General features: G+C 38.2%; 1 protein-coding gene across 3 annotated transcripts in view; it reads left to right on the forward strand.

The window, feature by feature from the left end:
• The window catches only part of GK5 (glycerol kinase 5), a 79,825-nt gene that overhangs the window by 31,482 nt on the left and 23,729 nt on the right, over nucleotides 1-24,614 (forward strand). For all 3 annotated transcript variants that reach the window (XM_027544415.1, XM_027544423.1, XM_027544432.1), the window contains 8 exons: nucleotides 5,639-5,732; nucleotides 10,836-10,967; nucleotides 17,785-17,860; nucleotides 18,398-18,459; nucleotides 18,542-18,615; nucleotides 18,812-18,872; nucleotides 21,024-21,150; nucleotides 22,515-22,619. In XM_027544415.1, the coding sequence (XP_027400216.1) occupies nucleotides 5,639-5,732; nucleotides 10,836-10,967; nucleotides 17,785-17,860; nucleotides 18,398-18,459; nucleotides 18,542-18,615; nucleotides 18,812-18,872; nucleotides 21,024-21,150; nucleotides 22,515-22,619 (731 nt within the window). The remainder of the gene's footprint in view (nucleotides 1-5,638; nucleotides 5,733-10,835; nucleotides 10,968-17,784; nucleotides 17,861-18,397; nucleotides 18,460-18,541; nucleotides 18,616-18,811; nucleotides 18,873-21,023; nucleotides 21,151-22,514; nucleotides 22,620-24,614) is intronic.

Genomic DNA, 24,614 nt, shown 5'->3' on the forward strand with positions numbered 1-24,614 from the left:
AATAGAGACACAGATGTAGAGAACAGAATGTGGACACAGTGGAGGAAGAAGGTGGGACAAATTGAGAGAGTAGCGTTGGTGCATATGTGTACTGCCACGTGTGAAATAGCTAGTGGGAAGCTGCTATATAGCACAGGGAGCTCAGATCAGTGCTTTGTGACAACCTAGAGTGGTGGGATGTGGGGCTAGATGGGAGGGAGGCTCAAGGGAGAGGAGATACATGTATACTTACAGCTCATTCACACTGTTGTACAGCAGAAACCAATACAACGTTGTAAACCAATTATCCTCCAATGGAAACTGAACTTAAAAAAATTGGGCCTATATACTCTGGTGGATTTTGCAATGCCCTGCAGAACTGGCACAGATGCTTACCTAGGCTCTGGCCCTCTCAGCTACAGTGGCTTCCTTTGGCACATCACTTGAAAGATTTAAAGGGCCAGTACCTTTTTTGGGATTTGGGGGCCGCACATTTTAGAAAATGTGTGTCAGATCCCTAGCTGATCACATAGGAAAGATAACAGAAGCTTCAGAAACATCAGTGACCACACATAACAAGGAATACACAGGTTGCAGGACCAGTTTGGAAAAGTCACAAACTGATAGCTGCAGCTCTCAGTTAAGAAAGAATTGGCAATGACTGAGGAGTGGGAAAAACAGACTTCTAGAGCTACCACGTTTATTTTCAAAAGAATGAAAAATTAAAGTATCTCACTGAGGGACCTCCCTGGTGGTCCGGTAGTTAAGAATCCACCTTCCAGTGCAGGGGACGTGGATTCTACCTCTGGTTGGGGAATTAAGATCCCACATGCCTCAGGGCAACTAAGCCCGAGTGCCGCAACTACTGAGCCCACGTGCAGCAAAGAAAGATCTGTATGATGCAGTGAAGACCCCACGTGCTGCAACTAAGACCAACACAGCCAAATACGTACATACACACATAAACAAACTTTAAAAATATAAAAAGAGAAGAATCTCACTGACCTGAGTTAAAAACTAGTTGATGTAAGGAATGTTGGATAGATTTATCATTTACAAACTGAAATTATGTATGAAGGTATAAAATTACACATTACAAACAGTATAAAACCATACAGTTCAGAATTCATGCCATTTTTTTTTAATTTAATTTTATTTTTAAACTTTACATAATTGTATTAGTTTTGCCAAAACTCCCTTAATTGCTCTGCCTTTCCTGTAAACAGCCCCTCTGTATTCAGCCTCACAAGTTATTAAAGCAAGATGTGTTATTATGTATTAAACTAACAAAAAAATCAGTGTGGGTGAGATGATGGCAAATTTGTTTCAGTCATGCATTGCTGTCATATTCTATAATATATTCATGCTTGCTTCATATCTAATTGACACCTCCAAATACTTATCAAGGAAAACTGATACTACATTCCATGCACCACCTAGTAGGGACACCCTAACTGAGAAGGCATTTGACTGTGTGGCATCAAAAGTTACTAGAACAGTCACTATGCGGTACTGATTACAAGATCAAATATAGCAAGTTTCGCCACATTTAAGGAGCTGGAAAGTTGTCTTACTCTTTGATTCAGTAATCTCACACATAAAAGTGGGGGAGATTTGGGGGAATGGCCCAATAAAACCAACAGTAGTGCCTTGGCAGTCACTTTTGGAAATAGGGTCATTGAAAATGTAGTTATTTAATTAGGATGAGGTGTTAATGCAGTAGGGTGAAGTGTAGTCGCTCAGCCGTGTCCGACTCTTTGCAACCCCATGGACTGTAGGCCACCAGGCTCCTCTGTCCATGGGATTCTCCAGGCAAGAATACCGGATTGGGATGCCATTTCTTTATCCAGGGGATCTTCCCAACCCAGGGATCGAACCTGGGTCTTCCACATCACAGGCAGATGCTTTACCCTCTGAGCCACCAGGGAAGAACTCTTCATCAAATGTGACTGATTTCCTCATGAGAAGCAGACACAGGGACACTACCCTGTGAAGAAGGAGGATAGGAGAGATGTGGCTGTGAGCCAGGGGACGCCAGAGATTGCTGCAAACCCCCGAATCCCTGGGTTGGGAAGGTCCCCTGGAGAAGGGAATGGCTACCCACTCCAGTGTTCTGGCCTGGAAAATTCCATGGACAGAGGATCCTGGTGGGCTACAGTCCATGGGGTCGGAAAGAGTCGACCATGACTGAGTGACAATCCACACTACCAGAAACTAGGCATAGATGAGGGCAGACACCCTTACGGGTTCCAGAGGGAGCTCGGCCCTACCAACACCATAATTTTGGACTTCTAGCCTCCAGAACTGGGAGAGAATAAAGTGCTATTCTTTTAGCCTCCCAGTTTGTGATACTTTGTTATGGCAATCCATAGAAACTAGGGAGCCATGACCAGGCAATGGGGAAAAAAGAGTCTTTTCAACAAAGGATACTGAGAAAACTGGACATCCATATGCAAAAGAATAAAGTGACACCCTTCCATATACCAAATATAAAAATTAAGTCAAGGGACTTCCCTGGTGGTCCTGTGGTTGGGACTTTGCACTCCCACTCTTGGGGGCACAAATTCAGTCTCTGGTTGGGAACTAGAATCCCGCATGCCATGCAGCCAAAAAATTTTAAAAAATAAAAATTCATTAAAGAAAAGGTAACTAAAAATGGATCAATGAGTAAATTTAAAATACAAATCTATAAAACTCTTACAATAAAATGTAGAGGAAATCTTCATCACTGTGGATTTATTATGATTTCTTAAATGACATCAAAAGCACAGCTAACAAATGAAAAAAATAGATAAATTGAACTTTAAAAACATTTTTAAAGTTGAAAATTAAAAACTTTTGTGCATCAAAGCATGCTATTAAAATGTTTTTATCTGTTTATGATGAGTAATTAAAAAATTTTTTTCTTAACTATTAGAATTCTCCAAAATAGAAACAGAATTACCCTAATTTAATCTAAAATAATAAGAAATAAAGTTGTCTTGAAATTATTTTGGCATAATGTATAATGTGCAATTTAAAAATGTGTCTGAAAAAGTTTATAGCCTTTGATATCTTAAATTTGATTTCTGAAAACTGACTGAAACATGTAATGTGAAAGGTGTGTGTCTTGCTGTTTGGCTTCTAATTTCATTTAAGACTGAGGACTAAAACAAATGGAGAATCACTCTTCTGATTGGTAGGAGTAATAATGGTGACCATTTGGATCATTCAAGGAAAAAGAAGTACTCTGTTCATGATGTAGGGGAATGCTGTGATCCCATTAATAAAAGTGAAAACCAGAAAGAAAAAAACAGTTTTCACACTTTGAGTGAAAACTCACAAAATGGTAGAAAATATTGCAAATTGTACATTTGGTAAAGGATTAATATCCAGAATATATAAATAACTCCTGTAGCTCAACCATACCACCAAAACCTATACCCAGTTACGAATTTATGAATGGTCAAAGGCTTGAATAATATTCAAATGGTCAATAAGAACATGAAAAATTCTTGTTGGGGAAATGCAAATCAAAACCACAATGAGGTACCACTTCACACCCCCCAGGATGGCTATAAGTTTTTAAATGTAAAATAACAAGTGTTGGTAAGGATATGGAAAAATTGGAACTCTTATACACTGGTTGTTGAAATGTCAAATGGTGCAGCCATTGTGGAAAGCTGTCTGGCAGTTCATCAGAAACTAAACATAGAATTATCATATGACCCAGCAATTCTAATCCTCGATATGTACACAAGGAATTGCAAACAGGGACTCAAACAGATACTTTACAGCAGTGTTTATAGCAGCATTATTCACAGTAGCAAGGAGGAGGAAACAGCCCAAGTGTTTGGAGATAGTGGCTCTGTTAACACAACATTAATGCCACACTATATTGTGCACTTAAAAATGGTTAAAATGGTAAACTTTATGTTATGTATATTTTACCACAATTAAAAAAAGAATTGATAGCATGTGAAGGCAAGTTGTTAAAGTGATTTGTTGTTCAGCCGCTAAGTCGTGTCCAACTCTTTGTGACTATGGACTGTAGCCACCAGGCTCCTCTGTCCATGGAGTTTTCCAGGCAAGTATATTGGAGTGGGTTGCCATTTGCTCCTCTAGGGATCTTCCCAACCCAGGGATCGAACCGCGTCTCCTGTGTCTCCTGCATTGGCAGGTGGATTCTTTACCACTGGGAAGCCCCCATTAAAGTGGAAGAACATGTAAATAAGCCCAGTAGGAAAGTAAACCTAGGTAGGGGTCTCAGGAAGAAAAGGGGATGTTTGAGGGATTAAAGGAAGGGAAGGTATTTAGGGAGTAAGACTGAGAGAACTGAAATAATACTGGGTTGGCCAAAAAGTTCATTCAGGTTTTTCCATAAGATGGTACAGAAAAACCCAAACAAACATTTTGGCCAATCCAGTAGCAAGACATGCCTACTGATATATTACAAAGTTAAGTTTTGGGGGGGGTTTTGGTTAATTTGCCTAATTTATTTATTTTTTAACAAGTTAGAATTGCAATATAGGTAAAGTTTTTAATCCTGCTTTTTTTCCTTTAATATTATACTGTGAGAATTTTCCTCTCATTAAGCTATTTTGTGTTTTCAGTTGAAGTATACTTGATTTACAGTGTTTCAGGTTTATAACACAGTGATAGAATACCAGTGGTAGAATGTTTCCAGGTGGTAAAGTTGAGGATGTGACCCTGGGTGAGGACTGCTAAAGAAGCATTGGAAATGACAGTCTTGGGAACTGAACGTGGTCTGGTGGCCCAGATGGTAAAGAGTTTGCCTGTGATGCGGGAGACCTGGGTTCAATCCCTGGGTCGGGAAGATCCCTTGGAGAAGCAAATTGCAACCCACTCCAGTATTCTTGCTTGGAGAATTCCATGGACAGAGGAGCCTGGTGGGCTACAGTCCATGGGGTCGCAAAGAGTTGGACATGACTGAGGGACTAACATTTTCACTTTTCACTTTCACGGTCACGCAGGGGTAATGTTTCCTCCTGGAGGAAAGACAGCAGGCCAGCCAGGGCTGGATGCTGGAGCTGAGTGGATGACAGTGATTGATTTGCAGGAGCCTCAAAGGAAAAAGTATTTATTTCTACTATATTTCTTAAGGCTATACTTTCATTGTAGTGTTGACCCAGTTTGTTGAATTTATTTATTTATTTTTTTGAACAAATTTTGGGAAGCCGGGTAGGTTGCCAGTGGCTAACCAGTCCTAAAGTTGAGAAGCATAAAATAGGATAAGGCTACATTTCAGCACTCCTGTAGGTACAGTTTTTATCTGATTGTGTATTATCAAGATAAGTACAATGAAAGGAAAAAGCATCGGCTTCTTTATCTTGCTTTTAAAGTTGTATCAGCTTCTTTAAAGATGTTTCATCAGTTTTGCTTTGTTTTTGGAAGTGCCCACATTGTCATGCTTCAAAAAGGATAACTTTTTGGATAGAATCTGATTGAAAAATTTATGCTATATATCACATAATTGTTACAAAGTGTGCTCAATTTGTCAAATCAAAAAGAGACATTTACAGAGCCCCACCTAATTAAATCATATGTTGAAATTACAGTTTGACCTCTAAATTTGTTTTCTCTTGTGGCAGCAGGTCTTTTATATAATGTAGTCACTGATTTATAATGAGTCTCAAAATACTTTTTCCATCTTTCTTAGGAAAACGGGAAAGCATTTCCACAACTTCATTAGTTGGCAAGACCTACGAGCTACTGAACTTGTAAAATCTTGGAATGGTTCTCTTTTAATGAAGGTAATCTTTTTCTTATGTTCTGTGATTTGGATGTTACTATTTTTCCCGTATATATTCTTCAGCTGTATGCTGAATTATATAATCTACTGATGATGTTTTAGGACATTAAGAAGAGAATAACATGCACATGCACACTCCCCATACTAGTGAAATTTAATAGGAGTCACCCAGAAGTATGTGTGGCGGGTTGAAGTGCTTAACAGCTACTCTTCATGAAGTCCTGAGGCGATTTGGGGTGGGCCAGAGGTTCACAAGTTACTGAGAATTCATTCTTATTCCTGGAGAAATAGAAAAAATACAGACTATGTCCAGTATAGGTACAGACCATGTCCAGATTTTATCATCTGGACATAGTTATGAAAGTGGAGAATGGATATTGAGGTAGATAACTAGCTGACTGCCTGACTGCCGCAGTCTTTCAGCATGATGCCTGGCACGTGGTAAGGCGGTGACAGCGCTGGTGACGATGGGCAGCGGTTGCGATACATCACTCAGAAGTGTGAGGTTACTGAGTCGAAGAGGAAGGCAGTTTTCCAGCCCCTCAAATGTGATACCTGCAGTATTTGGTCTTATAATCAAGACCAAATGTTATTATATTATACTAAATATTAATTATAAGACTGCTGCTAAGTCGCTTCAGTCGTGTCCGACTCTTTGCAACCCCATAGACGGCAGCCCACCAGGCTCCCCCATCCCTGGGATTCTCCAGGCAAGAACACTGGAGTGGGTTGCCATTTCCTTCTCCAATAATTGTAAGACTAACTATGCAGTATTGATTATTTTAATGCTTCTAATACCACACAGTTAAATGCTTTCTCAGCTAGGCTGCCCCTCCCAGGTGACGGATAGGGGAGTGTCTGGAACATCAGGTTTCCTTGATAAATGTTTGAAGACATTAATTTTATATGAAAAGCAAGTCCAAATATTGGGTCGGCCAAAAAGTTTGTTTGGCTTTTTCATAACATCATGAGGGAAAACCAAACCAACTTTTTGGTCAACCCAACATATTATAAATATGACAGTAATACATGAATGAAGCATATCTGCCATAGTCTCACCCACACTGATTTTTTTGTTAGTTTAATATATAAAAATGTATTCTCCCTTAAAAGCTTGTGAAGCTGAATATCAGAGATGCTGTTTACAGAAAGAGCAAGGGTGTTGAAAGGGATTATAAGGAAATGTTGTGAACTTTGGAATACTTTAAAATTGTACTGTGTATAATGTGCAGTGTAATACTTTAACATATAATTTTAGTTTTTAATCAGTCAATTTATTAGACATTCGATTCCTTAAGATGGCTTCCCTTGTGGCTCAGATGATAAGCGTCTGCCTACAATGCGGGAGACCCGAGTTCGATCCCTGGGTTGGGAAGTTCCCCTCTAGAAGGAAATGGCAACCCACTCCAGTACTCTTCCTGAAAAATCCCATGGACGGAGGAGCCTGGTAGGCTACAGTCCATGGGGTCGCATAGAGTCGGACACGACTGAGCGACTTCACTTCACTTCACTTCTTCACTTCACTTCACTTCACTTCACTTAAGTTGGTCACTGAAGTGTTTAAAATGTTTATGCCCTTGAAAATAAATTGTGAGAACATTTATTTCTGTAGAATAAGCCCCAAATCTCAAGCTGTGACATAAAACTGGCATCAGGCACAAAACTGAACATTTAAAGGACTTTGGCTACTTGATACCGAACATGTCTATGACGTAACTTTGGGCCTCTCCTAGCAGAGAAATGCATACAAACAGATTCATAAGAGTTTAGCACACAAAATTGCAGAGCCGGTCCTGCTGAAGGAACCCTACCCTGTAACTGTCCTTTTCCAGATCCTTGTGGTGACAGCAGTGATGGAGGTTCTTGGAAATGTTTAGGGAGAATGTGTCAGAGCTGGCACCAAGGTAGTGAGTTTAGCCACCACTGTCCCCAGGCAAAGTGATGAAGAAATTGGCGCATGGGGCCATTTCCCAGCACCATGTCTCCTCCAGGCACCAGTGCTTCTTCTCACTGTTGTCCTGATTCGTGCCTAATGGCTGCTAAGGCTTTTCTTTGCTTTTAGCATAAAATCCTAACTTCTTATCATAGTTTGACCCTGACCTCTTTCCAGACCCCGCTCTCCCTGAAGCTGCTAAGGGTTAGGCTCCCGTTTTGCCAGCCCTCAAGCCCTTTCTCACCCTAAAGCCCTCATCCCTGCAAGGGACCCCCTCCACCATCATGGCTGGACTCTTCTCATCGTCGGGGCCCGGCTCGCCGTCCCCTCCTCTGTGGGAGCCCTTCTCTGCCATCTTATTTATAGCAACATCCCCTGCCTCCAATCCAGTCTTTATTACTGTCCTTTCTTTCACAACAGTCCTCAACTTCAAAGATCTAACACACATTTCTCAATTGAAGTTTTAATTGAGACAATTGTAGATTCACATGCAGTTGTAAGAAATAATACAGAGATCCCTTACCTTCTCTCAAGTGGTAACATTTCACAAAACTATAGCATAATGTTAAACCAGAATATCGACATTAATATATTCCATAGATCGTATTCAGATTTTCCCAGCTTTACTCTTACTCATCTCTGTTTATAGGTGTATGTGTTTTAGTTTCTGTAGTTTTTTCCGCATGTTCGTTTACCTGGCACCACAGTCAAGGCACTGAATACTTTCATCACTACAAGGACCCCTCGTGCTGCTTTTTTATAACCACATCGGCCTCACTCCTGCGTTCCTCCCCACCCTCTCCCATCCTTAGCTCGTTGCAACCACTAATCTGTCCTTCATTTCAAATTTTTCTCGTTTCAAAAATGTGAGACATGTGGCATCGTGCAGCATAACCTTTTTTAATCTGGGTCATTTTTCGCTTAGTATAATTCCCTGGAGAACACAAGTTATTACATGTGTCGGTACTCCTTTCTGCTTTATTGCCGAGTTTTATTCATGAGCCACCTGTTGAGGGACATCTGTGCTAGAGTCAGTTTGGGGCTGTTACCAATAAAGCTGTTATGAACATTTGCTTATGGGGTTTTATGTGAGCATAAGTTTTCATTTCTCTGAGATAAGTACCCCAAGAGGATGACTGCTAGAATATAGGGTAATTGTGTGTTTTGTTTATAAGACAATAAATGCTATACTTTTTTTTCAGAGTGGTTGTACCATTTACATTTCCACCAGCAGTGTATGAGTTATAAGATGTGTATTTTTTCTAATTTTGAAAAGAATGATTTTTAAAGTGAAAGTTGCTCAGTCGTATCTGACTCTTTGCTACCCCACAGACTATACAGTCCATGAAATTCTCCAGACCAGAATACTAGAGTGGGTAGCCTTTCCCTTCTCCAGGGGATCTTCCCAACCCAGGCATTGAACTGGGGTCTCCTGAATTGCAGGCAGATTCTTTACCAACTGAGCTATCAGGGAAGCCCGATGATTTTTAAACAGGATGCATTTTTAATCATCAGGGATTTTTTTTTTTTTTTTGGTCATTTTAACCATGAATTATATCTTAGCATTATGTCACAACATAACTTATAGCATTTTTTCTTTTTTAGTAGTATATTAAATAGGGGTTCATTTTAGAACCATTGTATTCTTGGATGATCTCATTTATTGATTTGATTACTTATTTACCTGTCTCTTCCTGCTAGAATGTAAATTTCAAGAAGACGGGGATTCTGCCTGTTTGCTTTATTTTCTCAGGGCCTTAGCACTGTTCTTGGGACTTGGAAGGCACTCAATAATAGTTGTTCAGTATATGAACAAAAGTGTTCATTGTTCGTATGTTGACTAAAAGTGCAGGTGTTAGAAGTCTTAATATTTTTTGTGTGCCCCCACCAAAGTATCTACATTTTAACAGAAGATCCCTGAAGGATCCCAAATCTAAGTCTTTATAGAGAAAAATCTAGTTGCTTGTAGAGGAAGAACTTCAGTTTGAAGCATTTCTTAACATATAACACATCAGAAAGAGGATTATTAAATACTTTTTTAAAAGTCTTGTATTTAATAAGTAATGTAAAGTGCAGAAGGTTGGCCTGCAGAAGGTCAGAGTACTGAACAGGATGAAAAGGAGGGTACTATTTCTGGTTATAAGATGAATAAGGTCTGGGAATCTAACGTGTAATGTGATGACTATAGTTAATAATTCTATATTGTATAACTGAAATTTGCTAAGAGAGTAGAACTTAAATGCTCTCATCAAAAAGAAAGAAAAGGTGAAAAAAGTTGAAGTCTATTGTTCAAAAAAAAAAATGAAGAACGAAACTGTAATGAGAGAACTGAGTCTACACATTTATTGATTGATGCCTTATGCCAAAAATGAAGGAAAAATAAATTTGTATTTCTATTTTAAATAAACCAAAATCTTTCAATTTCTTTTGAGGAGGAGTAGGAATAACCGAGGGAAAAATGCAAGTAGATAAATTCTCTGTAATTGAATTTTTTGTAAAACATCAGTTTCAGAAGTTGAATCATCCATCTGCATCTTTGTCATTAGGTAGCAGGATACATGTTTATTTTGTTGTTTTGGGGGTTTTTTTCTAGTATGTCTTACAAACCTTGAAACTCAATGCTAGTTTTTTGTATAAGGCTTTTTTTTTTTTTTCCAATTAAAGATTTTGCATTACTAAGAAGTAAACTTAAAACTGTATATTTCATCTTTAATCATTAGATAAATATAAATAGTATTAAATAAAATAATTCATCCCAAATTTTAAACACTTAATGTGTAGGGAAAGTTCCCTTCTGGGTTAATACTAAGTTGATTAAAAATATATTTCTAATAGAAAAATAGCCTTCTCCCTTGACCCTCTTGCTTTACTTCCATAGTTGAAAATAGGTAAAGAAGTATAAAATAGTTATTTTTCAAAGGTTTTTGTAAGTACTTGAGCCTGCAGTGTTCTGAAGACATTCATAGTAGGTGTGTCACGTTTCATATTTTAGACTGCAAATTGACCTCTTAGGGTGCTTTGCTTGATTTCCTTATGTGCTGAGGACACTATATAAGGAATTAAAGAAGTTGTTTGCTGTTGAGTTTGTTTGCATGTGTATAGAATTGATATAGAAACATCAAACGCCATTAAACACATTTTCCTAAAATATCTTTTTTTTAAAAAAAATAGCTCATACACAGTTCCTGCCGAGTACTGCACTTTTTCACTAGAAGTAAACAATTTCTAGCAGCCAGTTTGTTCACTTTCACAACTCAGCATGTTTCTTTGAGATTGGCCTGGATTTTGCAGAACCTGACTGAGGTAAGAAAAGATTGTGTGTGTGTGTGTGTGTTTGAGGAATGAAAAAAATGGAAGGAATAAGGACATTAATTTGATTATTTGAGGGAAAATTGTGTCTACCACATTGGGATGGAAGACAAGGAATCTTTACTCAATATTTCTTTAAACCATTTTAATGGTGAATCATGTCACATACAGAAAAGTAAATGAACCAAAATGTACCTACCACTCAGTGATATTTTGTGGAACAAACGTCTGTTTAACACTACTTGAATCAAGAAATAGAACATGGTGGCACTGTGTGTGACATTTTCTTTCCATTTTTGTAATTTACATGTTTATTCCTGGACACTACACGTAGGTTTCTTTGCTGGAATATTTTTGAACTTTGTAAATGGAATCATGCAGTGTTTATTCTTCTGTATCTGACTCCTTTTGCTTGGCATTATATTTGTGAAATATAGCACTGTGTGTACATTAATTTTATTATATTCTCATTGTAATTTAGTGTTCAGCATGTGATTTTACCAGGGTGTGTGTATCCATTCTGTTCATGTACATTAGCGTTATTTCCAGTCTGGGGCCATTATGAATAATGCTCTGTATTTCTATTGCTGTAAATGTATTTCTATTGTATCTATACATGGGAATGGAATTTTTTAGGGCATAAAAGTGTATATATATTTTCACCTTTAGTGGATAATATCAAACGTTTTTCCAGTTTTTGTCAATTTGCACACTCCTCAGCAGTGAATGAGAGATTTTAATTTCATTTACCATCATAATTGATATTATCAGTCTTTAATTTTAGCCATTTTGGTGGGTTGGTTGTGATATTTCATTGTGATTTTAGACTAGATTAAAAAAATGAAATCAAACTGTGTGCTATCTTACAGGAGACATACTTTAGACCAGAAAAACAGATCAGTTAAGATTAAATGGGGAGTTCCCTTGTGGTCTGGAGGGAGAGTTCTGGGCTTTCACTTCTGGGGCCCAGGTTCAGTCCCTGATCAGCATGCCCCTCCCCAAAAAAGAAAATGCAAAAGGCTGGTAAATGAGTCAAAATGACACTTAAATAAAAGAGTAAATGGATGGAATCTACTATACAGAACAGACTCACAGACATACAGAAGACAGACTTGTGATTGCCAAGGGGGAGAGGGAGTTGTTAAGGGAATGATTGAGAGTCTGAGATCAGCTGGTGCAAACTAGAATATATAGGATGACAAGGATGACTTACTCTGTAGCACACAGAGCTACAGTCAATATTCTGTGATAAACTGTAATGGAAAAAATATGAAAAAGAATATATATACATATATATAATTGAATCATTCTGCTATATAGCAGAAATTTATACAACAATGTGAATCAGCTATACCTCAGTGAAATATTTTTTTGAAAAGTCAGTGGATAGAAAAGATGTCCATGCAAACAGCAGCCATAAGCTAAGTGACCATTCTAATATTAGATAAAACAGACTTTAAAAACAAACAAAAGTTTTACTAAAGATAAAGAAGAGCATTTTATAATAATAAGTCAATCCATCAGAAATACACAACAATTACAAACTTGTATGCACCTAATAACAGTGTTCTGAAATACAGAAAACAAAAATTGGCAGAACCAAAAGTGAAAATAAACAATGCATCAGTGGTAGTCAGAGATGTCAGTACCCCATTTCAATAATTGGTAGATCAGCTGGAGAGAAGATCAATAAGGAAACAGAAAACTTGAACCATAGCATAAACTATCTAGACTAATAGACTTTTATAGAAAGCTAATAACAACAGGATACACATCCTTCTTAAGGGTGTATGGAAGCTTCTCCAGGATAGACTATACACCATAATACAGTCTCAATACATTTAAAAGGGCTGAAATTATACAAAGTATTTCTACAACTACAAAGGAATGAAATTTGAAATAAGTAATAGAAAGTTGGGAAGTTCAAAACTACGTGGAAATTAAACAAAGCATTTTAAATAATCGGTTGAAAAAAGAAATCTCATGAGATATTAGAACATATTTTGAGATGAATGAAAATGAATGAAAACATAGTATACCAAAATGTGATGTACCAAGAATAGTGTTTACAAGGAAATATAGATTAAGACTATATTATATAGAGAGACTATGTTAAAACAAATCTAATATTCTATCTTAAGACACTGGGGGAAAAAATGAGCAAACTGAAAACCCAGACAAGCAGAAGGAAAGTAATATAAAGACTAGAGTGAAAACTGTTGAAATAAAGAATAGAAAAACAGTTGAAAAAATCAACAGAATCAAAAGTGGGTTTGAAAAGATTAGCTAGACTGACAAAGAAAAAGAAAAAACAAAAAGAAGATCCAGATAACTAAAATTATGAATGAAAAAGTTAATATTAATTCCAGCTTCACTGAAGTTAAAAGCATTAGACAATACTATGAACAAGCGTATGCCAGCAAATTAGATAACTTAAATAAAAGGGGAAATTTCTTAGAAATTGCACAAACTACCCAGACTGACTCAAGAAGATATATGCAAGCTAAATAAATCATTTGTCCATTAAGAAATTAGTACATTTTAATATTAGAGGAGTTTTAGGTTTACAGAAACCTTGAGCAGAAAGTACAGAGTTTCCATATTTCCCCAGTACAGTTTTCCTGTTATTAATATGCTGCATTTGTTACAATTGATTAATCAATAGTGACACATTATTATAAAGTATTATTAATGTGGTATATCTACAATTACAGTATCATTCACAGTGGTTTCACTGTGCAGATTTTATATGAACATAAATTTTCACCTCATTTGGGTAAATACCTAGGTATGCAATTGCTGGATGATAAGGTAAGAGTATGTTTTAAATTTGTTAAGAAACTGCCAAATTGTCTTCTGAAGTGGATCTACCATTTTGCATTCATCCCAACGATGAATGGGAGTTGCTTCGTATCCTTGCTAACATTTGATGTCAGTACTTTGGATTTTAGCTCTTCTAATAGTTGTGAGGTTGTGAAGTGGAGAAGGAAATGGCAACCCACTCCACTACTCTTTCCTGGAGAATCCCATGACAGAGGAATCTGGTGGGCTACAGTCCATGGGCTTCCCTGTTGGCATAGATGGTAAAGCATCTGCCTGCAATGTGGGAGGCCTGGGTTCAATCCCTGGGTTGGGAAGATCCCCTGGAGAAGGAAATGGCAACCCACTCCAGCACTCTTGCCTGGAGAATTCCATGGACAGAGAAGCCTGGTAGGCTACAATCCATGGGGCAACAAAGAGTCGGACACGACTGAGAGAATTCACTTTCACTTTCACAGTCTATGGGGTCGCAAAGGGTTGGACATGACTGAGTGACTAACACAATAGTTGTGAAGTAGTATCTCATTGGTTTAATTTATAATTCCCTAATAACATGTGATACAGAAATATGACTCTACTTTTATTTCTTATTCTTTATGTTGATAAAGACCTGCAGGATATATATTGACTAGAAAGGATGACTGCAAAGATCCTTTTCTCATCCTGATCTTGAAACAAAAGCTTTCGACATTTCACCATTTAGTATGAATCTATGATAGGTTTTCTTTAGATATTCTTTATCAAATTTAAGGAAATACTCTCCTTTTCCTGTTTGCTAAGATATTTTGTTATGTATGGATGTTGGCTTGATCAAGCACATTTTCTGCACTTATCTCAGTGTGACATCCTGCTTGGGCCTCATGCATGCATGCACACTAAGTTGCTTCAGTCATATCCGACCATGTGGGACCCCATGGACTATAGCCCGCCAGGCTCCTGTCCATGGGATTCTCCAGGCAAGACTACTGAAGTGGGTTGCCATTCCCTTCTCCAAGGGATCTTCCCAACCCAGGGCTTGAACTCATGTCTCTTACATCTCCTGCATTGACAGACAGATCCTTTACCACTAGTGCCACCTGGTAAGCTTGGGCCTTGTAGGAAGTTTTAAATTCATTGCTTGATATCTTGTTGATTTGGAAAACTGATAATATCAACTATTATCTTCAAGTATAAATTTCTGCTCCATTCTCCTGAAAATCTGCTTACATGTATGTTGGATCTTTTGACTAAATCCTTTTTGACTCCCACTCTTTATTACATATTTTCCATTCTTTGGTCTCTATGGGCCTTATTTTGGGTATTTTCATCTAACTGGTCTTCCAACTCTTTTATTATCTCTTTGTTTCTAATACACTGTTATTAAAACCCAAGCATTAAGTTCTTCGTTTTTAAGTTTTAGAATTTCTTTCCACCCCCATGCCTCAAATCAGCATGTTATTTTAAAATCCATGGCTAGTATTTGTAACTCCTATGGATTGTCTCTTTCTCTTTCCCACCCTCACCAGCCACCCCCGCCACAATGTTCTCTTGTTTCCTCATATGCCTGATTACTTTGTTGTTGTTATTCAGTCACTAAGTCATGTCTGACTCCTTGTGATGCCATGGGCCGCAGTACACCAGGCTTCCCTGTCCTTTACCATCTCCCAGAGTTTGCTCACACTCATGTCCATTGAGTAGGTGATGCCATCCAACTATCTCAGCCTCTGTTGCCCCTTTTCCTCCTGCCTTCAGTCTTTCCCAGCATCAGGGTCTTTGCCAGTGAATCAGCTCTTTGCATCAGGTGGCCGAAGTATTGGAGCTTTAGCTTCGGCATCAGTCCTTCTGATGAATATCAGGGTTGATTTCCTTTAGGATTGACTGGTTTGATTGCAGGGTGACAATATACAGCTTTGACATACTCCCTTCCCAATTTTAAAGCAGTCCATTGTTTCACATCTGGTTCTAACTGTTGCTTATTGACCTGCACACAGGTTTCTCAGGAAGCAGATAAGGTGGTCTGGTATTCTCATCTCTTTAAGAATTTTCCACAGTTTGTCGTGATCCACACAGTCAAAGGCTTTAGCATAGTCAATGAAGCATAAGTATATATTTTTCTGGAATTCTCTTGCTTTTTCTGTGATCCAGCAGATGTTGGCAATTTGATCTCTGATTCCTCTGCCTCTTCTAAATCCAGCTTGATTGAAATGATTCAAAGCTGAGATGGAGTTCCTGTAAGAAGCTTTTAGTTTACCCCTACTCCTAGAGTAGAGTCATTTGGAGTCTTAACCCAATGTGAAGAGGATTGCTCTTGGTCCTCCTGCGTTAGGAAGCCCTGACTACTCTCTCCCTCGCTAACCTAATGAGGACCTACTGCCTATCAGAGGGGCTGGCCCTGAAGTAGTTTTTAAATGAACAGGTGAGTTTACTACCTGGTGGGCATTGTTGCTACTTGCTGAAATACAGATTAACCTTTGGGGACCTGCCTTTTGGTCCAGTGGTTAACACTGCACTCCCAATGCCAGGGGCACAGATTCAGTCCCTGGTCAGGGAACTAGGATCATGACACATGGCATGGCAAAAAAAGAAAGATGCAGATGAACCTTTGTCTAATTTGAAACAAATTAGAGAATCACAATTTCTAAATTTAGAAAGTTTCAAATATCATTATTTTACTTAAAGTATTCCATATTTAGGGTTTCCTCAGTGGCTCAGCGGTAAAGAATCCACCTGCAGTGTAGGAGTCACAGGAGGTACAGGTTCAGTCACTGAGTCTGGAAGATCCCCTGAAGGAGGGCATGGCATCCCACTCCATATTCTTGCCTGGAGAATCCCATGGACAGAAGAACCTGGGGGGCTACAGTCCAAGGGATTGCAAAGAGTTGGACACGACTGAAGCGGCTTAGCATGCATGTATGTACACACTCCATATTTAAGTGATATAACACCTGACTCTTCAAAATACTTGTTATAAGAAATCTACAGGTGACTTCTCTTTTTAAAACTTATGCCATTCATCTTCTTTCATTGATCCCTTCTACTATTAAAATATAATTCATTCTTAAATATGTGCATTTGCTGTTTTTTTACCTCATTTAGCAAGTTTTTTTTTTTTTAACATCTGTTATTTGAAAGGGATAAGGGATGTCCCTAGGTGTTGGAGTTATAAATGGAATCTAGTTCCTGCTCTTAAGGAGCTTAGGGAATGAATGGTGTTGTGAGATAGTGACTGTATGAGAGATGTCCTTGGATGCTGGGTTGGGCATATCCAGGAAACGCTAGTCTTAAAGGACAAATAAGAGTTGGAGAGATGACCAAGTAGGATTTGGGGAATTGTTTTCCAGTAAGTTAACGATAGCTTTACAAGCTTGGCAGTTTCTCTGTTAGCTAGTTTAAGAAGGTTTTGATTCTTTTTTTGCTTTGGCAGATTTCTTCTGTGATATGCCAAGTAAGTAATATTTAGGCTTTCAGAGGTCATGAGGACTCCCTCGCAACCAGTCCGCCAGTGTAGCATGAAAGTAGCCATAAATAATACAGAAAGAAATGAGCGTGGCTGTGCTCTCTGTGGTCAGTAAAACTTAAAGGAAATGGAAAGTTGAATTTCACGTTTCGTGTGTTACAAAGTATTCTTTTTGTTCTTTTAACCATTATAAAATTAAAAAAGCATTCTTAACTTGTGATACAGAAACAAGCAACTGTTTTGATTTGACCTGTGAGCTTTATTGTGCTATATCCCACTTTAGACTTTCTATATTTAGGCATATTCATATATGTAAACTAAGAAATAGATACACTTTTTCTTCATCACAAAAATAAGCATGCTCAGTGTAAAACTAAAGCCTTTCATACTCTGTAGTAATTGCTTAGAATTGTTGAGGGTAAATTCTAGAAATTATTTCTCTGTATATAAATTTTTATAAAAAATGGGATGATACTGTGTTTAGTGATTGGCACTTGATCATGCACTTAACAGTTTATCCCTTTTGAACTGATCATGTGCTGTTGTGTTTTCAAGGTGCAAAAGGCAGTGGAAGAAGAAAATTGCTGCTTTGGGACTGTTGATACCTGGTTGTTACATAAGCTCACAAAAGGTAAAGGTGATTTGATAGATCTGCTCAGGTAACTGGAATTTGACTGATAGAAATCATTCATCTTAAAGAAGCGAAAGTTTTAAACTTTTTCCCCCATATCCCAGACATCCTGTTTTTTCTGGGACCCTAATAACTTCCTGTTATTGTAAAGCTAGATTAATTTCAGATATTTTCTAAGACAAGAGTGATTTTTAAATTGTGATGACACCTCAAACATAAGACTGAGAAAAGTCTTATGTTTGAGAGTGGTAAGACTTGAGTTCAATACTGAATCTGCTTCTTTGCAACTGTACCTAGAGTATATATAGCTGTAGGTAATCACATTGCTTCTCTGAGCCCCTTTCCTCATCTTTAAACTGGGAATCATGAGCTGACAATGTGCCTAAAAGCGTTAAACAGGAAATTGCTTTGGAGACTTTGCACTGGAAATGCACATTTTGAATGAATTTGAGAGCAGGCAGGGTTGAGACTGATAAGGATATGAGTGTAGATTGACACTACCTGATAATAAATAGATCATTTCCAATGTAAATTTAGGTTCTGAATTTGCCACAGATTTTTCAAATGCCAGCACAACTGGACTTTTTGACCCATATGAGGTAAAGTTTTTTCCCCTTCTTTTTGAATCACCAATTTTTGTATAATTTAGCTAGGATTTTGATGACATATTTTTATGCCCAGATGTGTTGGAGCAAGATCGTTACCTCCCTGCTTTCAATCCCGCTCTCTCTCCTGCCTCCTGTGAAGGATACGAGGTAATAATGAAAATCAGATATAGAAACCAGCAAAATTGTCCCTGAATTCACCTCGCCTTCGGGGGGAAAATTATTTTATCACTATTACACCTCCAAGGTGCTTGTATGTTCATTATATAACTTTTGGGGCTATGTTAAATTTTAGAATTAATATTTCTAGAGCTGTAACTTACTTTTTAATCAATTTTATTTGAAGCCACAATTTTGGATCAGTGGATGAAGAGATATTTGGTGTGCCTATACCAATAGTGGCCTTGGTAAGTAGAAAACTTGAGGATTTTTCCTTGTATAGTATATAAACTAAATGAATATCTGTGAATAGTTAGGTTTAGTTTAAGAAACACAAACGTCCAAGCAGAATAGAGTGTGTTTTTTGTTTTTAAGTTAAAGGGCCCTGAATATAATCAGAAGGATTCTCTGTTTTCTGGAAAGGGGACCAATGGGCTAGTGTTCTATCATGGAAATTCTTTATAACTTTTTCTGACTTCTCTATATGTTGTTTTTCAGAAAAGTACTATGCTAAATTTTTAGAAAATGTTGTAGTCTGAGTAATATGTGGTTTATATTTGATACTCTGAGACAGGAAGCAGTGATAGGGCCAGTGCTTAATTTATATTAATATAAGAAACTGTGAGAGGGCAATTAATAAAGAAGACAAATATTTGCATTTTATTTTTTATTATTTTTTAAAGTGCATTTACATTTTATAAAATCCTTCCTCTACTGAGACAGTAAAGAATCTGTGGATGAGTGAAAAATTAGCTGTTTCTGGTTTTTGAGGTTTCTTTGTTTCCTTTTAGTAATTAGTTACTTAATTTGGCTGTGCCAGGTCTTAGTTGATACATGCAGGATCTTTAGTTGTGGCATGTGAACTCTTAGTTGCAACATGTGGGATCTAGTTTCCTGACTAGGGATCAAACCCAGGCCCCCTGCATTGCGAGCACAGAGTCTTAGCCACTGGACCACCAGGAGTGCCCCTGAGGTTTCTTTCTTGACTATAGAAACTCAGGCCTTGCTTTTAATTTCCTGTAACAGCTTAAGGAGGAGGTGTAGAACATCTGACCCTACATAGACAATCACTCCAGTAGGTGGAGGAGTCAAGTGAGGGGACGGGAATTTAATTCTCAAATTACAAATTCCTGGAGAAGATCAGTCTTATTCAACTCAGAGTAGGCTCAGGTTTAGATTAAGGTATGACTAGAAAACTTACTCGGAGAAGGCAATGGCACCCCACTCCAGTACTCTTGCTTGGAAAATCCCATGGACGGAGGAGCCTGGTGGGCTCCAGTCCATGGGATCACGAAGAATTGGACACAACTGAGCGACTTCACTTTCACTTTTCAGTCTCATGCATTGGAGAAGGAAATGGCAACCCACTCCAGTGTTCTTGCCTGGAGAATCCCAGGGATGGGGGAGCCTGGTAGGCTGCCATCTCTGGGGTCGCACAGAATCGGACACAACTGAAGTGACTTAGCAGCAGCAGCAGCAGCAGAAAACTTATTGACTAGTGAGAAAGCATTCTTCAGGTGAGTTTTGGTTCTTAAAATATTGTGGTGTATATATATTAAATATATCTACATGTATTACATTAGCAAATGTTATAGGGAGTTCCCTGGTGGTCTGGTAGTTCGAATTTGACACTTTCACTGTCATGGCTAGAGTTCAATTCCCGATCGGGGGACTGAGATCCCACAAGCCATGTGTTGTGGCCAAAAAAAAAAGAAGTTATAATTTTTCTTTTTAACAAAAATGTATGGTTGGGAAATATATGGTTTTAACCTACATCTACTTATTCACCTATGAAAGTGAAAGTGAAGTCGCCCAGTCGTGTCCTACTCTTTGCAACCCCATGGACTGTAGCCTACCAGGCTCCTCCGTCCATGGGATTCTCCAGGCAAGAGTACTGGAGTGGGGTGCCATTGCCTTCTCCAGGGAGTCTTCCCGACCCAGGGATCGAACCTGGGTCTCCCGCATTCCAGGCAGACAATTTAACCTCTGAGCCACACCTATACTACTTCTTAAAAGGGAAATTTGTGTGGTCTGTAATTTTGACTAATGAATGAAGGTGCTTGCAAGTTGCAAATAACGAACCTTAGCTGTTTTTTTCTGCACAAATTTTATTCTGACTTTTGTTATTAAGATTATTCTTATGATTCTTCAAAGTGGTCAAGTAGATTGCCCACTAAAAATTCCCGAGACATGTTAGTTTTCCACATAATGTTATGGTCCTAGAGAGACTCCTGTTATATAGTTGTTGCTATGTTCTCACCAGGGAGTTTGTTTAAAGGAAAAAGAAAAAAAGGAAAGAAAGTATTGAACCATGAGACTATAGTGAGTAAGACAGTGGGATACAGTGAAATGGACCACTGCTAAAGGCATAAAGACCTTATATTTGTTTGTTTTGGCAGGTCGCTGACCAGCAAGCAGCCATGTTTGGAGAATGCTGCTTTCAGACAGGAGATGTGAAGTTAACCATGGGAACTGGGACGTTTTTAGATATTAATACTGGAAATAACCCTCAACAGAGTGTTGGAGGTAAGGAGTTAGAATTTATCCTATTTGTTAATGAAATATCATTTTTTTTTCACTCACTTAACTTTTATGACACTACTTTCCTATTTTATATTAAGGATATTCTCTAATATTTTTCATTATTCGTCTTAGAGATAGTCAATACCCACTTGCTTTTATTCTTTTAATTAAAAGCACTAAGAAATAACCAGGATTCTATGGAAAAATTCAGAAAGATTAGGATATTTTGGTCAGCTTTTCAAAGATTTACCTTTAACACTTGTTATATTTATTTAAACCATCTTTCTAGGTCTCTAAAATTTCTTTCATGTGTTGGGATTTATTCTTTTTGTGAATATTTTTGGGGTTGGTACTTCTCAACTAGTGATGCATGTGTATTCAGGGTTTCATTCTAATTTGTTTTTTGGCTCACAGTATGGCATGTGGGATCTTATTAATAGTTCCCTGACCAGGGGTGGAACCCCTAGCCCCTGTGGTGAAAGCATGGAGTCTTAACCACTGGACCACCAGGGAGTGTGTTAGTTACTCAGTCATGTCCGACTCTTTGTGAGCCTATGGACTGTAGCCCGCTAGGCTCTTCTGTCCATGGAATTCTTTAGGCAAGAATACTGGAGTGGGAAGTCCTGTATATTTAGAATTTTAATAGCAACTACTAAGAATTTGTTCTGCCAAATTGAAGAAATCCTGGAATGCAGAATCCAAGAAATTTAGATTGTGTAACTACACTCGGGAGCGCTTGGGGCTTTTAGTCTGAGCCCTGCTCCTTTAACATGGTTACTTAGAGGTGGATTTTAAAATCTTGTTCCTGTCTTTCATCCTGCCTACTGTTCTTCATTTCCCCTTAATTGGGAAAACAAAAGCTAGAAAAATGATCTTTATAAAAATTAAGGGAAAAAAAAAGGAAAATGATCGTTGTTTCTGTTTAGAAACCTTATTTAGAAACTGCAGATAAATGTAATAACATGGTTAGTTCTCTAACAAACAAATCTTGTAATAACCATTACTTTCTCAATTAAAATATTGTTTCTGTGTTTCTAGAGACATAGATTGCTTGTAGCTGATAAAAGCTAATATTTATTTTTCATACTCTATGCCAGGCACTAATTCTTTTTCTGTATTAACTCAGTTTATTCTCACAGGAGCTCTCTGAGGTAGGCCGTTTTACAGTCAAGGAAACTGAAGCTAAGAAGTTGGAAACTTGTAAAACCACACCTAGAAAATGAGACAGGGCGGGGATTTGAACTCAGGCAGTCTGACCCCATAGGCATGTTGCTAGTTTTTGAGATAATCAGATTGCTCCACTGCAGACACCTCTGTAATGAATTCACTCTTTATTATGTGACTTATATTGTTTATTTGTTTTTAAGGCTTTTATCCATTAATTGGGTGGAAGATCGGGCAAGAAGTGGTGTGCTTAGCTGAAAGCAATGCGGGAGACACAGGCACTGCCATAGAGTGGGCTCAGCAGTTAGGTAAGTTATCTTCTAAATGGCTTTCGTAGATAGGCCAGCCCTAACTCAAGACAACCACATAAGCTAATCAGCAGGGAGTGAATGGATTGTTTGAATGAAACTCAAAATAAAATGACACATGCTAGAAGAAAATCTGGGCCTCCCTGATGGCTCAAATGGTAAAGAATCTGCCTGCAATGCAAGAGACCCAGGTTTGATCCCTGGGTTGGGAAGATCCCCTGGAGAAGGAAATGGTCACCTGCTCTAATATTCTTGCCTGGAGAATTCCACGGATAGAGCCACTATTTTGTGATGCATTCATTGTCTTTCATCTTTGTTCTTCACTGTCTAGTTGGTCTGTGACTGTGTCTAATCAAAATTCTGAGTCTGCAAAGTTGGACTTAAGTGATCTCTAGAAACCTGCTCTCCCTTCCAGTTGTGACCTGTCCTGGCTTTCCCTGGAGAGCCCTCCTTTTATTCTCCTTCCATCCACTTAAAATATGCTCCTGTTTTTCACTGGCTGCTCAGAAGTCTTTGATTTCTTTGTTTAGAATAGTTTAAATTGCCTTTATAATGTTCTCAGTGTCATGAATAGAGTCATGTATGAGAGAAAACCTACTATGGAGGAGCTATGCAGTGTTATGCATAAGAGTATGGCCCTGGTTCCATCAGCCTCTTTTTTTGTTGTTTTTTTTTTTAATTTTTATTTTATATTGGAGTATACTGGTGGCTCAGTGGTAAAGAATCCCCTTGCCAATGCAGGAGATGTAGGTTCGATCCCTGGGTTGGGAAATCCCCTGGAGAAGGCAATGGCGACCTACTCCAATATTCTTGCCTGGAGAATCCCATGGACAGAGCAGCCTGGTGGGGTTCAAGTATGGTTGATTTACATTGTTGTGCCAGTCTCTGGGCTAGTCACAGCAAAGTGACCTCATTTTACACATATATTCATTCTTCTTTTAATATTCTTTTCCATTGTGGTTTATCTCAGGAGATTGGGTCTAGTTCCCTGTGCTACAGTAGGACCTTGTTGTTTATCCATTCTAAATGTAATAGCTTACATCTACCAACTCCAAATTCCCAGCCTTCTCTCTCTTTTCCCCTGCTCCCTCTTGGCAACCGCAAGGTCTGATCTTTACACCACAATCTAAATTTAGAATTTTTTTGTTCTCCCTAAAAGAAACTCCCGTATCCATTGGTGGTGATTTCCCATTTCACACCCCACTCCCCCAGCCCTAAGCTACTGTTAATCTACTTTCTGTATCAATAGATTTGTGTATTCTGGAAATTTCATATGGATGGAATCAAACAATATGTGGTCTAACTGGCTTCTTTCACTCACCCATATTTTAGCATGTATCATTACTTCATTTCTTTTTATTGCTGAATAATTTCCCATTATATGGATGTGCCACAGTTTATCCACTCATCAGTTGATGGGCATCTGGGTGGTTTCTACTTTTTGGCTATTGTGAACAATGAACAGCCTGTATATTACATAACCATATTTAATACATGCAGTATGTAATGCTATATACCTAAGTATTAGCAATAGCTATCTCTGATGATTACATTTTGAGAGGGTCTGGCTTTTTACTTTGCTGATTTGAACTAAGCTGATTTTGTTTAAAGACAAAAATAGTTCTGTTGGCAGAAAACATACAGTCTGGAGGAAAACACCAATCTCTGCTTCCTCCTTTCTTTCTTTCTCTTTCTCTATAAACCTGAACCTGCATTATAAGCTTAAGATATTTGCTACCAAAAAGCAAATGTTTACTTGAAAAGTTTTTATCACTTAAAATCTCTTCTTTAAATGTACTACTTTCAATTTTTGGACGTGTTTTTAAGTCAACTCAGAATTATCAGAAATAGAAAATATGGGAAGTTCCCTGGCGGTGCAGTAGTCAAGCCTCTGCACCCGCACTGCCAAGGGTGAGGATCCAATTCCTGGTTGGGGAACTAAGATCCCACAAGCTGCACAGTGCGACCAAAAAACAAGCGAAAAAGGTTACATAT

Source organism: Bos indicus x Bos taurus, chromosome 1 (genome assembly GCF_003369695.1).
Source record: "Bos indicus x Bos taurus breed Angus x Brahman F1 hybrid chromosome 1, Bos_hybrid_MaternalHap_v2.0, whole genome shotgun sequence".
Classification (NCBI taxonomy): Eukaryota; Metazoa; Chordata; class Mammalia; order Artiodactyla; family Bovidae; genus Bos; species Bos indicus x Bos taurus.